The following is a 22,409-nucleotide window of genomic DNA, read 5'->3' on the forward strand; positions in this document are numbered from 1 at the left end:
GCTGGGTGCAATAGCTAGTCTGCTATTGGCTATTGCACATAGCTATTAGTTCCTATGCCATGTTTTTTTTTCTGGTACTGCCTTTAACTACATTATCAGTATTCTGACTTGTTTTTTACAATAATCTAATGATACATATTAATGAGAAGCCAAAATAAAATACAACACTGTTCCTACCACTCCGAGTATAAATATCACAAGGCCTCGTACTTTCACACATGGGGACCAACACTGTGTACATAACATGGAGGACCACAAACATAACTGGCAGTCGGTGACCTGTTCTTAGGGCAGAAGGATATAGGAATGAATTAATTGGTTCATGTAAATCTGGGTTCACCATCAACCTGGATGTTCTATGGTGACCAGAGGTTCAATGAACATCTCTGAGTTGCTTTTCTGGCATAACGAATGCTTTGCCTACTGGTAAAGAGCCCCAAAGGACCCCATACCGGTCATTATCCACAGCATAATTTATTGGACCCATTGGGGTTCCAAGCAACCAAGAACCATGCACAATTACAGAACCCACAGTGCCCGAGAAGCACAGTAAAACATAATGCAGGTCAAAAGACGCTCTATTAAGGTCAAGGGGATCTTGCTGACCTGCGTTTACCTGCATTTAAATAGTAAAGTATATCACCAGCACACCAAAGTAAAATCTTCAACGAGTGGTCATTTAATTGATGCGCACACATCTCGTCATAAAGCAATGTTTCGGGGCCGCTCAGGGTCCCTTCATCAGGCATGACAACCCTGAGTGGCCACGAAACGTTGCTTTATGACAAGATGTGTGCATCAATAAAATGACCACTCGTTGAAGATTTTACTTTGGTGTGTTGGTGATATACTTTACTATTTGGATTTGAAGAGGTGCCATCCACTATCACTGCAGCACCCACTTTAAAAAGGGACATACCAGTAAGGAGTGTGGTGGAAACCTCTTTGGTACCTGCATTTAAGTGCCCCTTCACACTGAGCGTTTAATCGCGCGATTTCTGCCGCGATATTGCGCATATTTGCCTTGCGATTTTGCGAGAAGTCGCCGTCCAATGATTTTCAATGGAGCTATTCTATTCTACAGCTCCATGTCGCCTGTTGCTCGTCGCTTGTGCAGGACCCTTTTTTCCGCGCAATTTTTCTCTTTTTTCATGCAGCCCGACGGTGTGGGACGCGCGATCGTCGTCCGAACAGTCGCGCTATCCCGGCCGCACGGAAATCCGATCGAGGTAAGTGTCGCTCGGTGTGAATGGGGCCTAAGACACATGTCATACACAAAAATATGCCTGTCGACATGACCCCTAAAGCTAATATAAAGCATTAGTAATCAACTAATCCTAAATTAAACTGATTATATATAAGACAGATAATGGTTTAGCTGACAAAATGGCTATTTTAGCAACAGGTGCTCTTTAATTCTGCACAAGTAGGCGCAGCCATTACCATTATTACCTGTGCACACATTAAAGGAATCCTGTAAAAGCATCTTTACGATTTCCAATATATTTTCTCCTTTCGATCGACAGAACAGCGCCGTACCAGCTCCCATATTTTATTATTTGAAGCTAGACAAATTATATTTCTCACTGCGCTGGGCCTGGTGGTGTAACCAATCCATAATGATAAACTGCAGCACCGTACCAATCATAGCTACAAAGAGACAGACTCCTTCATGTCATGGCCCATTGACACCCAGCAAAATAAATTACCTTTTCTCTCCCGGTCGCCAATGCAAACTAGGCGCACCGTTCTCTTATTTCCCGGATTACTTCCTTTCATTTCTGCCTTGTGATGTTTTTTTTTCACTTAGATGGGTTTTATTTTCTTTCATGTTTTAAAGTATATGCAGGAATGTAAAAGTGCAATTTCAGAGGGCGGTCTATTGTCTTTTGTTAATGGCAGTCAAATTAAAGTCAACGTTTAGTGACAGAAAAAAAAAAGAGGGACCGATTATACCAGTTAACGGGCACTTGCAGGTGCCTGCACACTGCCTTGGATTACCTGTACAGAGATCCATTCATTTGATCTATTATTAACCTGTTAGGCCACCTGAACTTGTAGCTCTGATGCTGCAATTTCCCACCAGATCCTTGTTACTTTTGGACCATGACTGTGGCAGTTGGGCACCATTGCTGGCCAATATTAAGGGGTTAATGCCACCTTCTAGAAAGCTTGCCCATTTATGTGCAGTACTGAGTCCAGGGGTGCTGTAAAGAAGATCTAAGGTAGCTTGCAGGCACCTATAAACTAGTGTGAAGCTGACCATACGCATTACAATCTGACTGTACAATCTCTTTTATGGCTCATTCACACCAGCCATTGCGCTACATCGCACAGCAGCTGGTGTGCAATGCCTGGCAGTGTGGCCATCGCAGCTCCAATGCATTTGGTGTGAATTCACTAGGGATGCACCAATACCGAGTATTTGCTCCGATGCCTAGCCCGATACCCAAACTTACGGTATCAGTTAGCCGGGCAGCAAGTCATTACACGCTGCCCGGCTTCCTGGCCGGTCAGGAAGCCGGGCAGTGTGTAATGAATCACCACCTAGCTTCCTGATTGGCCGGGAAGCTGGCCAATCAGGAAGCCAGGCGGCGAGTCATTACCCGCCCCCCGGCTTCCTGATTGGCCAGAAGAAGCCGATCTTCTGATTGGCCAGAAGATCGGCTTCAAGCTCCCTCATCACGTGGTGACGAGGGAGCATGAAGCCGGCTTCCCTGGCCAATCAGGAAGCCAGGTGCTGTGTGACTCACTGCCTGGCTTTCTTATTGGTCGAGAAGCTGGCCAATCAGGAAGTCAGGCAGCGGGTCATTAACCGCCCCCCCCCCCGGCTTCCTGATTGGCCAGAAAGCCGGCTCCATGCTTCGTCACCTGGTGATGAGAGAGCATGGAGATGGCTTCCCTGCTAAACTGGAAGCCGGGTGTCGGGTCTTTACATGCCGCCCGGCTTCCGTAATGGGACTTCAGGTATCAGTATTGGCGAGTACTCGATAGCGGAAAAAAAATATCAGTACTTGTACTCGATAGCGAAAATCCGGCATTGGTGCATCACTAGCATTCACCCCTAGACTTGCTAGAACCATATAATGTGAGGGTCTACCTTAACAATCCAATCAATCTGTATGCAATCAGTCAGGCCATTACTCTCCATTGTTTATAGATTGTACAGTCAGTTTGTTACATGTATGGTCAGCTTAAAGTCGAAATAAAACTGTGTAAAAAAAAATGGGCCCCCTGGGGCTTGGAGCCACAATGTGCATTATGCCAGACTTACCTGCCAAAACGATCCCCTTCCAGATTGGCCAGGACGAGATGGCGTTACTTCACCTTGGCATGCCAGGTCTGTGCTTCTAGTGTGAGCTCCTCTTCAGATGTGACAACCCTCAGGTCTGGTGGCCAATTGCAAATCCTGAGCATGGTAGAGAGGGTGACTTCACTGCTCACTCTAGCCTCCAATACCAACCGACACTGCGTACATTGGTGCCAGCTGCAATGAAGGAAGGAGCAGGGGGTGTGGCTAGCTGGAAAGTTAAGTATCAGTGTATTGAGGGGAGGGGGGGGAAATTACAGGGTCTGGGCAGTGTCTATACAGGACACTAGCATTGGAATGGGGAGGTACAGTGTTGTGAGCACATCAGACTTTATTGCTGTGTGCAGTGCTGTCAGTCTAACACTGTGAGCATGCTTACAGGAGGGAACTACACAGAGAATCATCATTGGTGGCTAAGGGATTCATTTATAAAAATTCTACCCAATGTCGTTTGCATGGCACTAGTGTATCTACTAGTGTCTGGCAGTTGCGAATATAGGAAAAGGCGCCATCTAGGGGTGCTAATGTGAACTTTTATGTGTGTTCCCCTAAATTAGTGGTTCTCAACCTGTGTAACCTCAGGACCCACATTTGTCCTTTGTCATAAAGTCGCGACCCAAGTCGCACTGCAATGGAACACATGGCATTGCAGTAGCACGCGTTCTGTGCTGGTGATTGAACTGTGGACAGGAGGTGCGTTTGGGTTGCCATTCAAATAAATGGCAAAGCACCTCCCGCACCGGAACACGTAGCAGGTGCAATTGCACGGTACAGTGCGTTAATGGCACAGGACTATTCGATTAACGCAATGTACTAGTGTGAACGGGCCCTCAAAAACACTGACAGACACACACAACCACAGACACAGTCTGACACACTCACAGACAATCTCACACACATACACACTCCAAAAATGTTTTTCTTTTCAGAACCACCCAATCTTCCTACGCTACGAGAACTGGAGTGGATCCTCAGCCTGAGGTCCAGTGTGGGCTGCTGTGCTGGGATAGAGCTCCATCCATATGTGCATTGCTTGTACAGCTCCTTTGCGCACCCTGTAGGGATGCCGGGAGCCAGAATGTGACGTCACTCCAGTCCAGGTACCTTTATAGGACATGCTAGGGAGCTGTAAGCAATGCATGTATGGATGGAGCTCCCTCACAGCCATAGCTCCAGGCCAACTCACCTCAGGCTGACGATCAGCGCCGGGCAGCATATTTTGAAGGGTTGCTTGGCATGAGAACTTGACAGTGCTGCACTAGGGGGAAGCCTCTCCCCTAGAAAAGTGGAAGGCATGTTGCGACCCACTGAACACGGGTTCGCAACCCACTTTTGGGTCACGACCCACCAGTTGAGAACCAAGGCCCTAAATGTTTGGCACTCTTGTCTTGCGGCTCTGGGTCTTAATTTTGCATACTCTCTGTATTGAGTTTGTATGTGGTTCTATATTCCCATGGGGTTCCTCCCACCATCACACTGGGCTTCCTCCCATAGGCATATGACTTACTAGTGGTGTGGTCACATCGCTTTGCCTGATGAAGGGATGGCATGTGGTTCTGAAACGTGTGTTGCGTTTACTCACGACACCATGTTTATAAAACGTCAATAAAAGATGTACTGACAAAGTGGACCTCGGTGTGCTGGTGACCTCATTGACTCTTAGGCCCCATTCACACTGAGCAATTTTTGCAGCGATATCGCTCATATTTCCACGCGATATCGCTCTATGTAGCTTCTCCAATCCATTTCAATGGAGCTGTTCACATCTCGTCGCTCAATATCGCTTGTACCTCCTACATGACCCTGTTTTCGAGCGATTTTGAGCGATTTTGCTCCTGATTGCATACAGCCCATTAGGAAAAAGTCAATATCGCTCATATAAAATCGCGAGGAAAATTGCACGATTTTCATGTCGCTCAGTGTGAATGGGGCCTTAGTGTTCAAGACAGCGCCATCCATTTTAGCACCCACCAAAGCTATATACTGCGATATGTCAGTCTGGAGTGTGATGGGATAGCCCTACTACTAGCGATCCTGTCGCTGGTGACAACATTCCATTGCCACTAAAAAAGGCAAATACTTCTATGGGGTAGCTCCCTCTGTTGGCTGAAATGCTGCTGAATCCCACCCCACCCAGCAGCAGCAAGGGAGCAATGCTTCACTGGTCCGGCCAGCCATCCCATAGGCAACCCTGGCAAACCAGCTGTCGTGCAACTACAAGTCCCATGAGGCATTGCATGATTCTGACAGCCACATGCATGACTGCCAGATGCAGAGACATGATGAAATTTGTAGTTTCAGCACTGCTGGAGTGCCGAGGTGGCCGAACCCCTGCCATAGATAGAAGCAGGTGATTTGTTTCTTCATCCTCTCTCCAGCGTCATGATCGCGGCGGGTATAAGGCCTAATGTGAACGGTTTTATATACTCTATAAACGCCGCATAATATGTTGGCGCTATAAAACAACCGAATGATTGTGTTGCCGCTGCGCTTGTTGAATGAAGGCGAGGTAAGTCAGTGATGTAAAGGAGCGTTATCTCGGTTCTCGGTACATATGGTAATGCCGGCGGCTAAACGATGTGATCCGCTGACAATAGCTATAAAATGATGTTCTGAAAAACAATGAATTAATTTACATCCCACAATAGGAAATGATTTCCGACACACGTGTACTATGGCGATTTGCGCAATTAAACGTATCCTACAGAGATGCCGAATCGCCGGAGCGCTGTAAGAGAAACACGGAGGATAAAAACATATTTCATAAACAAAGATTGCTTGGAGAGAGTGCGAAGAGACACGTCCTGAACAATACATCAAACGCAAAACGGTGTGAGAGAGCGCGGAGTGGCGTGGAGATAATCATCGTGTAAAAATCTGATCATGCCAATGAAGAGACGGGAAGATGTCTGACACACTTTCCGCTCACAAAGGAGAAACGTTTCCAAAATCTGCCCCCCGCTGTTCAGGTAACAGCTATAATGGAGGCGATCGGTAAAAGGAAATATAATCCTAAACGGCTAAAACATTTCCATTACGTGATGTGAGAATTCTCCAAAGTATAGAATACGAAGGGGGACAGGAATTGGGCAGCCAAGGTATTTTGTAGTCGGTGAAAGCGCCAAAGACTTTGGGAAGGCCGGTGGAAGTTCATCTTCCGGTGATCTGCTCTGGCTGCAAGCACTTCAGGGCTCATACACCTGTGGCTATCGGACAGGAAGTGAAGGCAAATCTCCCCAGTGGGACACAGAAGGCAAAAATAGGTGACAGGGGTTATAACTAGGGATGCACTGATACTGGTATCGCTATTGCTGCCGATATCGAGTATTTGGGCGAGTACTCGTACTCGCCCAAATGCTCCAGTACTTATCCCAATATCGGAAGATTTCCTCTGACCAGCAGTGCCACGAGGGAACATGGAGGTGGTTTCCCGGCCAATGAGGAAGCCAGCTCCATGCTGATTGGCTGGGAAGCTGGCTTCCTGGCCAATCAGCGTAGATCCAGCTTCCTGGCCAATCAGGAAGCCGGGCAGCGGGTAATGACCCACCTCCCTGATTGGAAGCTGGCTCCATGCTGGGAAGCTGGCTCCATGCTGATTGGCTGGGTAGCTGGCTTCCTGGCGAATCAGGATAGAGCCGGCTTTCCGGGCAATCAAGACGCCGAGCAGCGGGTAATGACACGCTGCCCGGCTTCCTGATTGGCCGGGAAGCCAGTTCCATGCTACCGGAAGTACCAGTATCAGTACTCGGCATCGGCGAGTACTAAAATAAATATTGGTACTCGAACTCAATATCGAAACACCGGTGTCGGTGCATCCCTTGTTATAACCCTCCCTTACTCTATACAAAGTAAAGTTCTACTTCAAGTACACCTGCGGGTGGAAGTCCATCTTCTTGCTGAACGCACATGCCCTGCAGGGCTCATACACCTCAGTGTCGCGGTCACATCTCCGTCCCCTCTCTCCCTGGCCAATCACAAATCAAATCATGCCAGGCTACATTTGGTGATTGGCAAGGAGGAGAGGGGAGTGGAGATGCATGAGACCTGCCGCGCTTACAGCCAGAGCGGGCATGTACGTTCAGCAGAAGATGGACTTCCACGCACAGGTCTACTTGTAGTAAAACTGAAGCCACAACTTTTTGTTAGTTTTGGATAGAATAATGAAGGGTTATAACCCGTCAGCTTTTTTTTTGCCATCTGTGTCCCTCTGGGGAGATTTGCCTTCACTTCCTGTCTGATAGCCAAAACAGGAAGTGAGAGGAAATCCCTCCAAAGAGAGGGAAATCCCTGGTGGTCAGCAGGGTCATCAGAACTAGTGTCCCCATTGGAAGAGTTCCCATCTTTTCCTGTTCTGGTGGCAACCAAAAATGTGGAATTTTCTTTCACTTTCAGCGATTGTGGTCACCAGGACAGATAGAGAGGGTGAATCTCCCCAACGGGGACACAGACAGCAATAAAAACCCGACACGTGATCTAATCCTTCTTCACTCCATCCAAAACTAAGAAAAACGTATTGGGGAGTAGGAGCAATCTTCTTATGGCATTGTGCCGCATTAGGGTTCTACGGGGACTGCCTAAGGAGGAACTTCCCCTCACCTAGCTGAAATGACATTTCCAATCCCTTATCATTGTCCCTGTAGGAAAATATAAATACTAGTCCCTGGAATCCAGCGTTGTCCCCCTTGCAGGGAAATTCTCCTTGTACCACCATTTTGGAACAAGATCCTGTGCATGCGTAGAAAGGCCGCAGATCTCTGCCATGTCCCATAGACCAAGCAGAGATCCGAGCTGTGTCTGCGCAAGTGTGAGATCCCCTGCACATGGCCAGACCACCGCCGAGACCTGGCAGAAGAGACCAGCTTCATGTATGTGCATGCGTGACATCTCGCAGAACTGCCTCCTGGGATGTGTGATGTAGATACCCAAAAGATATTTACTGTATGAAATGTTTTTCTGCGATTGTGTAGGAGGGGAGGACGAATGAGAGAACATTTTTCTTCATGGCTGGAGGTCCACTTTAAGTTGTGCGTCGCAGTGGACAGCATTGTTTTGTCTATGAGCCCCTAAAGAGGAATGTCACCCATAGCTTCAAAATGACAACAAATACACCTTTAGAAATGTTTAGTGATGGAATCTACACACACATACTTCTAGATCATTGCCGGCTTTGTATTCTTTGCATTCCTTATTTCTCTTTTCCTCCCTATTCTCCTCGCAGTGGCCATCTTTACTAAGGGCTTGTCCACATCATGTCCAGACCAGAACAGTTTGTTCCCGACCAAAAAAGCATCTCACTGTACCCCTATGGTAATTCTGGTCTCCGTTCACACCAGCGCAGTCTGTTCCAGTCCAGACAAATTAAATACTGCTTGTCTCATTTTCTCTGGTCCGGAATGCACTGGAATGCATTGAGAAATGCATCAAAACTGCATACTTACACATGAAAACTCACTGGACTGCACCTGAAAGCCCATTTTAACCTAAAAAATGAAACCCGCTCCAGAACGTGGCAAAATCACTGTAAAAACACAGCAAAACGCAATGCACTGCGTTCCAGATCTGGTTCAGAAAAATGGTGTGAACCTGGCCTAAGGGCAGATAAATCCATCTTCCTTTACTTCCTGGAACTCTGGTACATGTGACTAGGACATGTGACCATGCACATCATCTCGGGAGGAAAATGCCTTTCCCTGAGGTTACAGATGAGGTTTTCAGTAATGCTCTGCTGATGTAACCTTCCCAGGATGCATCGCTTGGCTATGATTACATCACTAATGCCCAAGAGGACTAGGAAGAAGAAAAACAATAATTAAAAGTACAAGAAAAATGTGTTTGTTTAATGAATGTAAGATGATTTCATATCAGCAGGCAGAGGTCGCCCACACCCGTACGCGTGGCACATCAATGCCTGCGTTCCGGTCAGAAAAAATGCTGCATGCACTATTTTTTCTGACCGAACCCGACCAGAACGCAGGCATTGATGTGCCACACGTTCAGATGTAGGCGATCGCACTGCGGCCGGGAGGCGTGGCTGCAGTGCCATTGGCTTCAATGCACCGCCACACCCCTGAACGCAGGGATCCGCTCGGATGCGATCTAGTGCGTTCCGGCTCCAAATGGGGCCGGAACGCACTGTTTGTGGTGTGAACTAGCCCTAAAAGTGCTGACATAAACAGGAACTGTGACACCCAGAAATGGAGGTCTTATACTGTAATTAGAGCATTTCCGGGGACAGATGCTTACACATGACACTGTGTCCCTGGAATCTCTCTGCACTGACAATACATAAGCCTCCTGGACTCCCTGTGGTTCCGCAGACTGTCACACCACTCCAGTGTTATCCCTGGTTCACGCTGACAGCCTCTGTCTCCTAGCAACACACAGCTCGGCTCATACACACCATCCCATCACGTGAACAATCCGGGACGTGGTCATGTGATACCCCGAACCCCGCCCCGGAGGAGGGCTCATAGGCATCAGGGTGACGTAATTCCGGGACACACAGCACGTGTCTCGTGCAGCGTCGGTGCTCGGGTGTGGGTGACGTCACATCAGTGATCCGCCGAGAATGAAGATCACCCGGCAGAAACACGCTAAGAAGAACCTGAGTTTCTACCGGAACAATTTCCGCTTCCGGGAGCCCTACCAGGTGCTACTGGACGGAACCTTCTGCCAGGCGGCTCTGAAGAATAAAATCCAGATTAAGGAGCAGCTGCCCAAATACCTGATGGGGGAAGTGCAGCTCTGCACCAGCCAGTAGGTGTTATCTTAGTACAGCGCTGTGCCGACCAGTAGTTGCCTCTGTAGTGCGCTTCTGCTTTAAGCCACTAGATGGCGCTATAGGCTCGGTACGGCAGTTCTCCACCAGCCACTAGGTGGCGCTAAAGAGCAATGCATACAGCCTGTCGGTGCTGCTGTGGTCACTGTAGTGCAGATCTTCACTAGCTTGTTGGTTTTTCTGTATTGCAGTATAGGACAGCTCTGCACCAGCCAATAGGTGTTGGTGTAGTACAGTCTTGTACCGACCAGTACTTGCCTCTGTTGTCACTGTAGTGCAGATCTTCTCCACCAGCCACTAGGTGTTGCTGTATTTCAGTTCTCCACCAGCCACTAGGTGTCACTAAAGAGAAGTGTATTGCAGCCTGTAGGTGCTGCTTTGGTCACTGTACTGCAGATCTTCTCCCAGTCACTAGGTGTCGCTACAGTCACTGTACTGCAGATCTTCTATGAGCCACTAGGTGTCGCTACAGTCACTGTACTGCAGATCTTCTATGAGCCACTAGGTGTCGCTATAGTCACTGTACTGCAGATCTTCTATGAGCCACTAGGTGTCGCTATAGTCACTGTACTGCAGATCTTCTATGAGCCACTAGGTGTCGCTATAGTCACTGTACTGCAGATCTTCTATGAGCCACTAGGTGCCGCTCTAGTCACTGTACTGCAGATCTTCTAGGTGCCGCTGTAGAGCAGTGTATTACAGCCTGTACTGTTGGTGCTGTGGTCACTAGTGCAGGTCTGCGTTGTTGCCTCTGTAGAGCAATACAGTACAGTCACAGTATTTACTACCAAAATACAAGTCTGCAAAGTCAGTAGACACTGGTGTAGTTATTATGGTATAGATCTGCACCTATCACTAAGTGTTATTGTACTTCCCCTGCACCTACCTGTAGTTATGGATATAGTCACTGGAATGCAGATCTGCACCAGCCAGCAGGTACCCCAGTAAAACAATGCAGTACAGATGTGCTCCGGTAGGCAATGCTATAACTGAACTCTGCGTCATTAGGTGCTACTATAGTACAGATTTGCTCTATACTTTAGGTGTTGCTGTAGTCATTGTAATATATCACCAAGGGGAACTCCAGGTTTTTTTTTTTTTTATGGGTATCCCTTTAGGATTCATACCAGACCCCTATCTAGGATAATGGGATAAAAGGTTGACAAACGTTGTGCTTCAATATTGTAGTTGCATCTAAGATTTGGCCAGTAGGTGGGGCTATAGTACATCATAATACACCCACTAGAGGGCAGTACAGCAGCTCAATAGCAGGCTGCTTGCCAATAGTGCTAGGGCAGTGTTTCTTAACCTTCTTGGAGCCTAGACCCCCTTGGTAACATTTGCCGAGGCTGCCTGGCCTACCGATCAATTCCAGCCACTTGGTATCGGTGCATCCCTAATTATTATTTCTTTATCTTATCTTTTATTTTTTATCATTTTCATTTTATTATTGTTTACTTTTTTATCACTTTTTTTAATATTATTTTTAATTTCTTAATTTTTTTTTTTCCACTTAACTTTATTGCTATCACACAAGAGCTAACGAGCCCCTGTGTAATAGCATTTGAAGGTGAAAGGTTCTCTTCGTTCAACCTGTCACCTTCAATACAGGAGTTCTAACACAGCACTGTGCTGGCTCTCCTGTGACAGCTTAGAGGGGAAGGCTGCGATAGCAGCGTTCTGTCTCAATGTTCACATGGAGCAGAGCTGAGAACAGACTTTCTCCAATCTTTTCCCCGCTCTCCGTCCTGAAGCAATATCGGGGGTCCTGAAAAGCCACGATGGGGAGGCGGCTGGCAGAAGAGGATGTATAATGGAGGAGGGTGAGGGGTTGGGACACAGCAGCAGGCAAATTACAGCCGCCGAAATCTCTTGACCGGCTCCCCTGCTGTACATTTAACCCTGCAAGCAGGGCTAAATGTAGGACGAAAAAACACTCGCCTGCTGTCAGCTCCTCCCTGGCTGCAGCGACATTTGGCAGCCAGTGTGAGAACTGACACTGCTGCGCTAGAATGAGGCTGAGGAGCCTCTCACTTAGCGCAGCAGGCCCGCTTTTGGGTTGCGACCCACAGGTTGGGAACAGTGTGAATCAAGCCTTAGAATGGCTTTGTAGGGCCCTATGGATGACTGCAGTCCTTTGCACCAGCCTGCAGGTGGCGATGGAGAGATCAGTAGGACTTTGCACCAGCTCTATGCAGCATGCTTTTACCCCAATTACTGAATCCTGCTATATGACATTGTGCGCTTCATCTACGGGTCATCAGCTTGTAAATAATCATTGTTTTTTTAGCTGCTGCGCCTGGTAATTCCCTCATTCTCTCTTTCAGCTGTGTTTTGAAGGAACTGGAATCCTTGGGGAAGGAGCTGTATGGGGCCAAGTTAATTGCCCAGCGTTTTCAGGTGCGGAGCTGCGCTCATTCCAAGAGCCCTGTCGGCGCCTCAGCATGCCTGTTATCTATGATCGCAGACAATAACCCGCACCACTATTTCGTCGCCACACAGGTATGCCAGATGTATCATTTGAATAAAGATCACTCCGGGGGTGGGCCAGCAAGATTTCTTTGATTTTTGTAGCTGAGAACTAGAGCATCCTGGGAATTCAATTAGACAACAAGACGGTGGGGTGGAGAGAAGTCGCGGCACCTCGAAGGAACATTTTCCTCTTTGAGATTTTGCAGCGCTGTTTACTTTTATGTTAGGCAGGACTTTGAAGAAATGGTAACTTAAAGTTACAGTATGTGAGAGACTTTCTGGTGCTGATGGAGAGTAGCAGAAGGGCTCGTATACTCTTCATATAGACTGTGCTGATCCCGGATCTGTCCATGTCAACTAGAAGTTTGGTTAGGTGGTCTCTGCTGATGAATGGGTGGGAATATTTCAGCGCGGGATTGTTAGGATTCAGCGCCAATGCTCCAGCTGACTGCTACAGTAAGTATGTTCCCTTTAAAGAAGAACTCCAGGAATTTAAAAAAAAATGTTCCCTTGTAGTAGGGTTACTCCCGAACTGCATGGGTTAAGTGCTCATTATCTTTAGGGGGGTCAAACAAAGCAGATATACCCACCTGATCCTCAATCCTGCCAAGTTGCTAAGACCTGTCCCTGCAGCCTCTTCTCTATTGGGCCCTGGCGGTCTAAGGGGCGCTGACATCATCACATCTAAATCAGGTCCATTGACTTGCATTAGACGTGAGGACGCTGAGGGACAGCCAGAGAAGAGGGGAAAGAGGTGAATTCCCACTGCCTCAGTATATCTGCTTTACTCCATCCCCCAGAGAATGGGGATCAGGTAAATAGAATCCTTTTTCTGAGGTACCCTACTCCTAAACGAGCATTTAACCCTTAAGCCCCGTTCCCACTGCGCGATATGCAAATCGCGCGTTTGTCGCGCGATTTGCATATTGCGCGACATCGCGAAATTTGCCGCGCGATGTTGCGTTCAAGCTTGCATTGAGCAAGCTTGAATCGCGGCTAAATCCGCTCAAAAAAGGGTCCTGCTGTAGCGACACACGACCTGCTACAGCAGGACCCTTTGCCCCATTGGATTGCATTGGAGCGCGATATCGCGCGGTAATTTGCCGCGATATCGCGGGAATTACCGCGCGATAAATCGCTCAATGTGAACGGGGTCTTATAGTGTGGGGGTAGGCCCACTGCAAGGGAACGTTTTTAAAATGACCAGAGTTTTTTTTTAAAAGATGAATTCCGGGAAAAGAAAAATTCCCCTTGCAGCAAAATTATTGGCGGGAAGGGTCGGGTAAATTTTGGTCATGCTTGGACATGCACTTTAAGGGCCAGTTCACACCATAGCATTTTCTTAATCACATGATGCAGTGCTTTTAATGCACGCTATCACACAGCGCATCATTATTTCCATTCATCTGAATGGCTCCCCTTAGAGGCATCGGGAGGTGTGTTTGGGTGCCATTCATATTCTTATTATTCAGGATTTATATAGCGCCAACAGTTTGCACAGCGCTTTACAATGTAAGGAGATCATTACAGTTACAATGTAAATCAAAACAAGATGGTTAGGAGGGCCCCGCCCCTTAGAGCTTACAATATAAAGGGAATTAATATATATTTATTAGGGATATACTGACATTGGTGCCAATACCGAGCATTTGGGCGAGTACGCACACTCGCCCCAAATGCTCCGACACTTACCCCGATACCGGAACTGCTGGTCAGAGGGCAGTGCCACAAAGGAGCATGGAGCCCGGCATTCCTGATCGGCTTGGAAGCCGGCTTCACGTTCCCTTGATACACCGCGAGCCAGCCTGGTTTCCTGACAAATCAAGAAGCCGAGTGACAGGTCATGACCCACCGCCTGGCTTCCTGATTGGTCAGGAAGCCAGGCCCACGCTACCTCGGGATGCTGGTATCAGTACTCGGTATCGGCCAGTACCGAAAGATAAATATTGGTACTCGGTATCGAAAAAAACGGGTGGGATGAGCAGGTTTTCATGCATCCGGAAGTGTAGAACAGCTGAAAGGGCTAGGGGCAGTGCAGCAGCGTTTCAAGCCATGGGCCGCTGGAAAGTTAAGTATAGGTGGTCTTCTATTATAAGTAGGGATGCACCAATACCAGTTTTTCGGTATCGAGTACCGATATTCATCTTTTAGTACTCGCTGCTACCGGTACTTCTGCTAGCATGGAGCCGGTTCCCGTGTCATTACCCGCCGCCCGGCTTCTTGATTGCTCAGGGAGCGGACTCGATGCAGATTGGGAAGCTGGCATTGAGACAGTCAAACCGCATGGAATCTGCTTCCCAGCCAATCGGAAAGCCAGGCAGTGAGTCATTACCCACCGCCCGGCTTCCTGATTGGCCTGGAAGCCGGCTCCATGTTCCCTTGCGGCACCGCCAGTCAGAGGAAATCTCCCTCTGACTGGAAGTTCTGGTATCGGGGGTAAGTATCAAGAGCATTTGGACGAGTATGAGTACTCGCCAGGCCTTAAGAGTCACTAGCCATCAGTTGCCCCACCTAACCCTTAAGGCCGTGACACACTGCACTCAAAGCCGTGCAGAGCGAAGCAAAGCTATCCGGCACTGAGCTTTGCGTGCAGTGTGCGAGCTGAGTGCAGTCAGATGATTGACTGCACCTTCAGCCAATTGGCTGGTGCTTAACAACCGGCCAGACGTCGCATCCCGTCGGTTTATACGTGCGAGCTGATTGGCTGAAGTTGAAATTGTTCATCTCAGCTCCGCGAGCTCTCGCCAGCTGAGGTGCCCAGGAGAAAATTACATGACACACTGCTCGCAAAGACAGTGCGCCACTGCTCCGCGTGCAGTGTGTCACGGCCTCAACCCTGCCCCGGCCTTAACTCCGCCCCTAAATACACCCTCTTAAATAATTTAATGATAGTTGCCGCTTGTAAACGGCAGATTAGGGATTCCTGCTGCAGGAAAACGCAAGTTCCTGACACAGGAATCTCTAATCACACCTGAAATATACTGTAGGTGTGAATGGGGCATAATATACAAATACACTAAAGGTGCCCATACACCTGCCGATTATCCTATGATAGTTGTGGGTGATCCCGCGATCGTATGATAATCGTGCAGTGTATGGAAGGCGTGCGACCGCTTCTACTGTAAGGTCATACGACTTTCGTCTTCCAAGCACGCTGGAAAACCTGCCGAAAATCGTACGATTCTTGGCAGGTTGGTAGCGTGGTCGGAAGACGAATGCCGCACAGGTCGGTGTGCGCAAGAGCACACTGCCCACTCAGCACTGCAATCATTGGAAGCCCGCCCCTCAGCGGGGATGGCTTGCGATGATCGCAAGTACAATCTGCTTGTCCAAGATGGGCAGATCGTACGAGATTTTAATGACCTCACAAACATCGCACGAAAGTTGTGCGATGGTTGTAAGGTGTATGGCCAGCTTAAAGCACAATAATACACTGCTCAACAACGTTACGCCTCCCCCCCCTTATTAATCCTCCCCACACATAAAATAATACACTCCCCCTTACTAATCCCCCACACATAAAATAATACGCTCCCCTTTATTAACCCCCCAACAAAATTATAATACACTCAACCCCTTCCCCCCCCAGCCCCCTCACCTGTTCATGTCTTTGCAGCGAGGAGGCTGTGAGCTGTGAGCAGGATCGATCCCTGGTTTATCTGTGAGTGATTAGAGAGGTCTGCAGCAGACCTCACTATCACCCCCAGATAGGATGGATCGATCCTGCTCACACACATTATATATGTATGTATATGTAAATGGGTAAGCCGTATTAGTCCAGTAGAGATGTATAAAAAACAAAACGGAATATTGCAGTATGCGATGATACCCTTCTTATTGGACTAACAAAATATTTAAAAGACAAGCTTTCGAGAGTTAACCTCTCAAAATACAGACTGGGATCAAAGTTCCAAATAGTTCAGAAACATTCTGGAAGTTTAGTCAGTGTTGATTTTTGTCTCGTCTGGAATAAAAGTTATTTGGAGCCTCCATCGCCCCGGAGAGCCGTACCTCGCGGATTCAAATTCTTTGGCAATCTCAGATGTAAATTGTATGCTTTGTTGTTTACTGATTAATACACAGTAAGTGAATTAACTAGATTAGGTTTTTCATCTAAATTCCCATCTCGGAGCAATCTGATGTTCCATACAAATGAACTTAATGCCCAAGAAGGTTTTAATTATGGAAGCTTTTGAAGAGGGAGTTGGAATCCATTTAGCGGATCTTTTTGGATTGTGTTTTGCTAAGTGCGAGTCCTGCCAATTGTGAGCGTTTATGTTTAAAGAGTACCTGTCGCCTTCGCTGCTCTTATGTGACCCAGGATTTGTAGGTCAGAAGAATGACACAAGCATTTTGTGATGAAAGTGGTGCGGAGTGAGTGCCGGAAGCCTGGTCGAGTTTTATAGCATTTTTCTTCCCTTTTGTCACTGAAGTGGAACTAAGAGGAAAACTAAAGAGTAACGTCTGTGTCTGTCTGTCTGTCTGTCTGTCTGTCTGTCTGTCTGTCTGTCTGTCTGTCTGTCTGTCTGCCTGCCTGCCTGCCTGCCTGCCTGTCTTTATTAGGTTTTGCCCACAGTGCCACTTGAATGACCAAAAAGATATCGGGGCTTCAAAATCTATTTTAGTTTGTCGGCAGCAATAATACAGATCCAAAATAAAAATGGTTGAAGTTCAGGATAAAAAGCACAATGTTGTTTATTAAACCAGATAAATCTGAAATATTTCATATGCATCATTTCCAGCTACCCACACTGCAAGGGTTAACTGCTCATTTTGGTCTAGGGCAGGGCTGGTCAACTCCGGCCCTCCATCTGTGCTTTAAAGGAGAACTATGAGGTGAGTGCTTTTCACTCCTCATGGTTCTAGCCGACCTGTGACAATGAGACTGTCACACGTCGGCTCAATAGATCGGGAAGTGAGCAAACATATACCGTCACTCGCTTACTTCTCGATCATCTCCCTGCAGATAGCCACGACCTTCAGTCACCGCTCCCCGCAGGGATTCCCAATCCTCCCGCGCAAGTCGAGGAACGGACGGGGAGGGGGCGGGCACAGCTGTCACTCACGCAGCTGGGTGGATCTCAACAGCATTGTCGGGATCCGTCCCGGCTGCGGCGCTCTCAGTATAACGCAAGTTGTAGCTCGCAATATACTGAGCTTTGGGTCACGGGAGGATGCTAGTGTATGTTCTCCCGTGACCCTTAGGAGTGTTATGGACTTGGTTCCAAATTTAGATCAGATCAAAAGTTCCGTACTTATATCTGCCGCCTGGCCTGATTCAATAGAGTATACTCTCACAGAGACAAAATGAAATTCACACCAACTCCAATCAGTGTACAAATCACTTCTGCTTTATTGTTCTCCTTTTCAGGGTTTTTATTTAACAGGTGAACGTGTATATTTGAGCGTAGCATTGCAGAAAAGTATTTTAGTTTATATATTCTAGCTTATCATTGGTTAGATCCATTTATGCATAACTTCCTGCCAAGATGTTTATAGATGTTTATATCTTTCGTCTTGGGTGCGTTGTCTGAAGAGGAGGCGCCAACTTGGTTCCAATTTCTGCTGCGTACTTCGGATCTGGGGGTGAGGGGGGGGGGCAAAAAGCAAATTAACATATATATTACAATTGATCTATTGAGATAGGCATTTTGTCATAATCATGCTTAACCACATCCATTACAGGAGAACTATGGGGAAAAACACTTACCCAATAGTTCTCTTTTAACTACTAATCCCAACGACCCTCTGCCTCTGGGAGTCATGCCTGCAACTGTCAGTCTTGCAATGCCTCATGGACTTGTAGTTCCACAACAGCTGGAGGTCTGACATTGCCCACCCCTGGTCTAGGGTCTAAAATAAAAAATATATACTCACCTGATCCTCAGTCCCACCGGGCTGCTAGACCATTCCCTGCAGCCTCTCGTGCTCCGGCCAGTCTAAAGACACGTGACATCTAACGCCCATTCACTTACGTTGTCCCACAGCGGCGGCGCCTTCATTCCACAGATGGAGTGGAGGGGGAAGAGAGGTTAGGGGTCACCACCGCAGGGCCAAGGATCAGGCGAGTATAGCTTTTTATTTTTTATTTTAGACCTAAACAAGCACTACAACAGTTCAGGTGCGCATGGTAAGCATGTGAAATCAAGCCTCCAGCTCCATTTAAAGAAGGACTCTAGGCATATTAAACTTCAACCCTTGCAGTGGTGCTATCCCTCGACATCAAGGATTAATGTTTAATATGCCTGGAGTTCTTCTTTAAGGGCCCATTAACACAACATCCAGATCATCTCCAGACCAGGTTGTTTTCATACTCAAAATGCATCCTAATGTATCTCTATGCTATTTCTGGTTCACACCAGCGGAGTCCGTTCCAGACAAGAAAAATACTGCTCGTCTCATTTTGTCTGCTCCAGAATGCACTGGAACTGCGGCAGCTTCACACTATTTTCTGGACCGGATCTGTTCCGGAAAATAGTGTGAACCTGCCCTAAAGGGAGCTGTAGGTTCCTTGTCACACGCTTACCATGCGAACCGGAACTGTTGTGGGAACAAGAGCCGATTGTTTACACAGAAGATTCCCTGCAACTGAATGTTTGTTTCATTTAGACATTCACAAAGGTTAAAGCTACTACTGTGCTGTCTTTATAGAAACTCCAGGCTGCTTTGTCAAATCTATGTCATTGATGCTCCTTGTAAATAAAGATTTGATGTGAATAAATTGTGTATATAAAAAAAAAACTAAACAAAAATAAAATTGACTCGGAATCCATTACAGTTTCCTTTTAGCAGCCAGCCGTAGCGGCACTTCTTATGGACTGATATTGAGTTTTCCACGGTCTCTGTGTTCTTATTGACATTCACACCATGCCACAAATGAGATATTAGTCTAATTGATACATCTGATTAGCCAAGTTAATGCTTTGTTTATTCTGCTGATCACTCCGGGTGTATTCCTTTTATCAACACGCAGCCTGTTAATCCCCAGTGTATTAGCAGCTCTGGAAAGCGCAACATACCTGCTTAGTGGAATGTATGATAATCCCCGCATTGTATCCCATTTCCCCTGTGCTCTCATCTGGTGAGACTTCATTAAGCTACCTGCAGGATTAGCGGGCCCAGAAAACAAACCGTATTGTGATTAGCGGAAGTGAAAGTATACACTTTGTCTTTCAATCTCGTTTCCCAGGATCACAGTCTCAGGGAAAAACTAAGGAAGAAAGCGGGCATCCCACTAATGTTTATCATTCAGAACACCATCGTCCTGGACAAGCCGTCGCCCAAATCCGTGGATCACGTCAAGGCGTTACAGACCAGCGAGCTGGTGCCTGACCATCACAAGAAGAATCTGGAGCATCTGAAGGATGAGCAGGGGGTGGCTCCGGACACAGAACGTAAAGGGAGAAAGAGGAAACGCGTCGGAGGTCCCAACCCGCTAAGCTGCCAGAAGAAGAAAAAAACGTCGGCTCAGCCTATCACAGTGGCTCCTGATCAGAAGAAGAAGAGGAAAAGGAAGAGAGGGAAGGGGGTGGGAAAAGACAATATAGAGACGGCATAGTGGGAATTATTTCTATATTTTTTTTTATATAAAACATGGTATGATATTGTTCTTTCTTTCAGCTTTTGTATTTATTTCACTAAAATAATGAATTTATTTTGGAGATGTGATTCACTTATTTATTCCAGGTATTTATAGAGCACTGACAATTTATACAGCACTTTACACAGCGCACATTCACATCAGCCTTCCTGGCCATCATACTGGTGCTTTGGCTGTATTGCTTTGTAAAGCCACTGACCTGGAACAGGTATAGATAATGAATCCTGACACCTTTCAAACTCTTTCACAGCATGCTTGTTCCAGAGCTGTGAGTCAAAAGTTTTGAAGCCATGCCACTAGCATTTTTTTAAAAGAGGGCCAGCAATGACAGCCGCCATGCTTTTTTCATGACGTCCTTTCAATGACATGTAAATTAGCGTAAAAGTCTAAGCACACATGAAGACACCGGAACAGATAGGTGTGCCCCCCTTGGTTTTGACTTTAACGTTCTATTGCCATCAGAAATTTAAAGCAGGTACATGCTGAGACGGTTAGCTGTTCCAGAGCCCAAAAACCTACTGTGCTACCCATATCTTTAATGCAGCAAATCCAACTTCAGTCTGGTTCTTCCACCTCCCACAGCTCGCTATTGGTCCCTTAGAGTAATAGGCAACCTCACTGACCAATGGTGAGGTGTGGAGGGGTCAAGTAGCAGCTCATCTTTCTTTATTAAACTTGGGGTTTCTGTAACGGAGCTCCCAGACCACCCAAGCAGCTCTCTAGTTATAAATCCCTGCTTCATTTTCTGGTGGCAGTTAAATATTCTTGGCGGTCTATTTATAAACAATCACAGAGTCATTCGGTCTACTAGGGCATACTTCTGGTTCCAGGGTGGAGCAAATCTCTGAGCAGTCTGGGTGTTCTTATAGAGGCCTAATGGCCAGCTTACTTCAGTTGGGCTCATTGCCTCTACCATTCCAGCCTCCCAGCACTCCTTCTAGTGGAAAAAATCTGCATACAACCTGAACCTGAAAATGCATACACGCAATAGGTTGGACTTGATGGACTTATGTCTTTATTCAACCTCAAATACTATGTAACTATGTAACCTGGGACACACATACAGTATATGCCATCCTGGATACACCCAGGTGATTTTACCTGCATGCTGTCACACAAAAATCTCAAGGCACCCCAGTCTAAAATGTAAAAAACGACATGTGCCCCCATCAAAATCACACCCTTATCCAAAACGGGGACTGGTATGGATTTTAAGGTGGGACCCTAGGCAAAAAAAAGTTCCCTCTTCACTTCAGAAGCCCCCATTACACCAGTGTCCCCCTATTTCCCAAAAATGTGAGGGCACCTCTGACAAAGCTAGAAGGCACCCCAGGGTGCCATGACACAGAAAGTCTGCTCTATACATTGCAGTCACTTGTCCATAGCTACTAAATGTGACACAGGGTCACTCATAATTATGGATGCACCGATAACAAGTATTTGGGCAAATACTCGTATTAGCTCTGATAATTATCCCTGATACCGGATTCCGGTCAGAGGGAGATTTCCTCTGACCAGCAGTGCTACGAGGGAACATGGAACCGGCTTCCCGGCCAATCAGGAAGCCGGGTGGCGAGTAATGACTTTCCAGCCAATTAGCATCGAGCCAGTCAAATAGCCCGGGCAATCATGAAGCCGGTGGTGGGTAATGACGCGCTGCTCAGCTTCCCGAGTGGCTGGGAAGCCAGCTCCATGCTAGAGGGAGTACCGATATCGGTACTCGGTATCGGTGAGTACCCAAAGATAAATATCAGTACTCGATACTGAAAAAATGGTATCGGTGCATCGCTTATATTATATTATAATAGAAGGCCACCTATGCTTAACTCTCCAGCAGCCCATGGCTTGAAACGAGGGAGATTTATTTTTAAGGATTGATATTTACAAGAACAGCAATTGTGATCACTTTGATTGCATGTATTGTTTAGCACATATTTATTATAGAGATTTGTTTATTTATTTGACTGTTCTAGTTGAAGCGCAGCACATTCATTATTATAATTTGATACATTTAGAGGGTAATACTTCCTATAGTGCTTGCAGCTACACAGGGTTTGGCGCAAGGTGCTATTTGTCATTTGTTTCCCCTAAAAGTAAAGCTGGTCATACACGGTGATTTATTTATTTTGTTCAACCTGCAGGCTGATCGAAGAAAATAGTATAGATTCCTCCATCAATGCTTATGAGCATTAATCGAGGAATCTCCTGTTGTCTTTATTGTATTCTGACAGCTGCCGACAGCCGTTGTC

At 46.9% G+C, this 22,409-nt stretch overlaps 1 protein-coding gene across 1 annotated transcript; it reads left to right on the top strand.

Moving 5' to 3' along the window:
- Window positions 1–9,788: 9,788 nt before the first annotated feature.
- On the top strand, window positions 9,789–20,118 carry UTP23 (UTP23, small subunit processome component). Its single transcript, XM_018560852.1, has 3 exons — window positions 9,789–10,066; window positions 12,416–12,590; window positions 19,750–20,118. Exons 1-3 carry the CDS (start codon window positions 9,879–9,881, stop codon window positions 20,116–20,118), a joined length of 732 nt encoding a protein of 243 aa, XP_018416354.1. The 5' UTR covers window positions 9,789–9,878.
- Window positions 20,119–22,409: the final 2,291 nt, after the last annotated feature.

The sequence above is a fragment of the Nanorana parkeri genome, unplaced genomic scaffold (genome assembly GCF_000935625.1).
Source record: "Nanorana parkeri isolate BGI_ZX_2015 unplaced genomic scaffold, ASM93562v1 scaffold482, whole genome shotgun sequence".
NCBI lineage: Eukaryota > Metazoa > Chordata > Amphibia > Anura > Dicroglossidae > Nanorana > Nanorana parkeri.

Excerpts from the sequence above, each read along its gene's own strand:
- UTP23 (XM_018560852.1), top strand. The coding sequence starts at position 9,879 with ATGAAGATCACCCGGCAGAAACACGCTAAGAAGAACCTGAGTTTCTAC. Across the intron at positions 10,067-12,415 it reads GTGCAGCTCTGCACCAGCCA|CTGTGTTTTGAAGGAACTGG; the intron begins GTAGGTGTTATC and ends TCTCTCTTTCAG. Across the intron at positions 12,591-19,749 it reads ACTATTTCGTCGCCACACAG|GATCACAGTCTCAGGGAAAA; the intron begins GTATGCCAGATG and ends CTCGTTTCCCAG.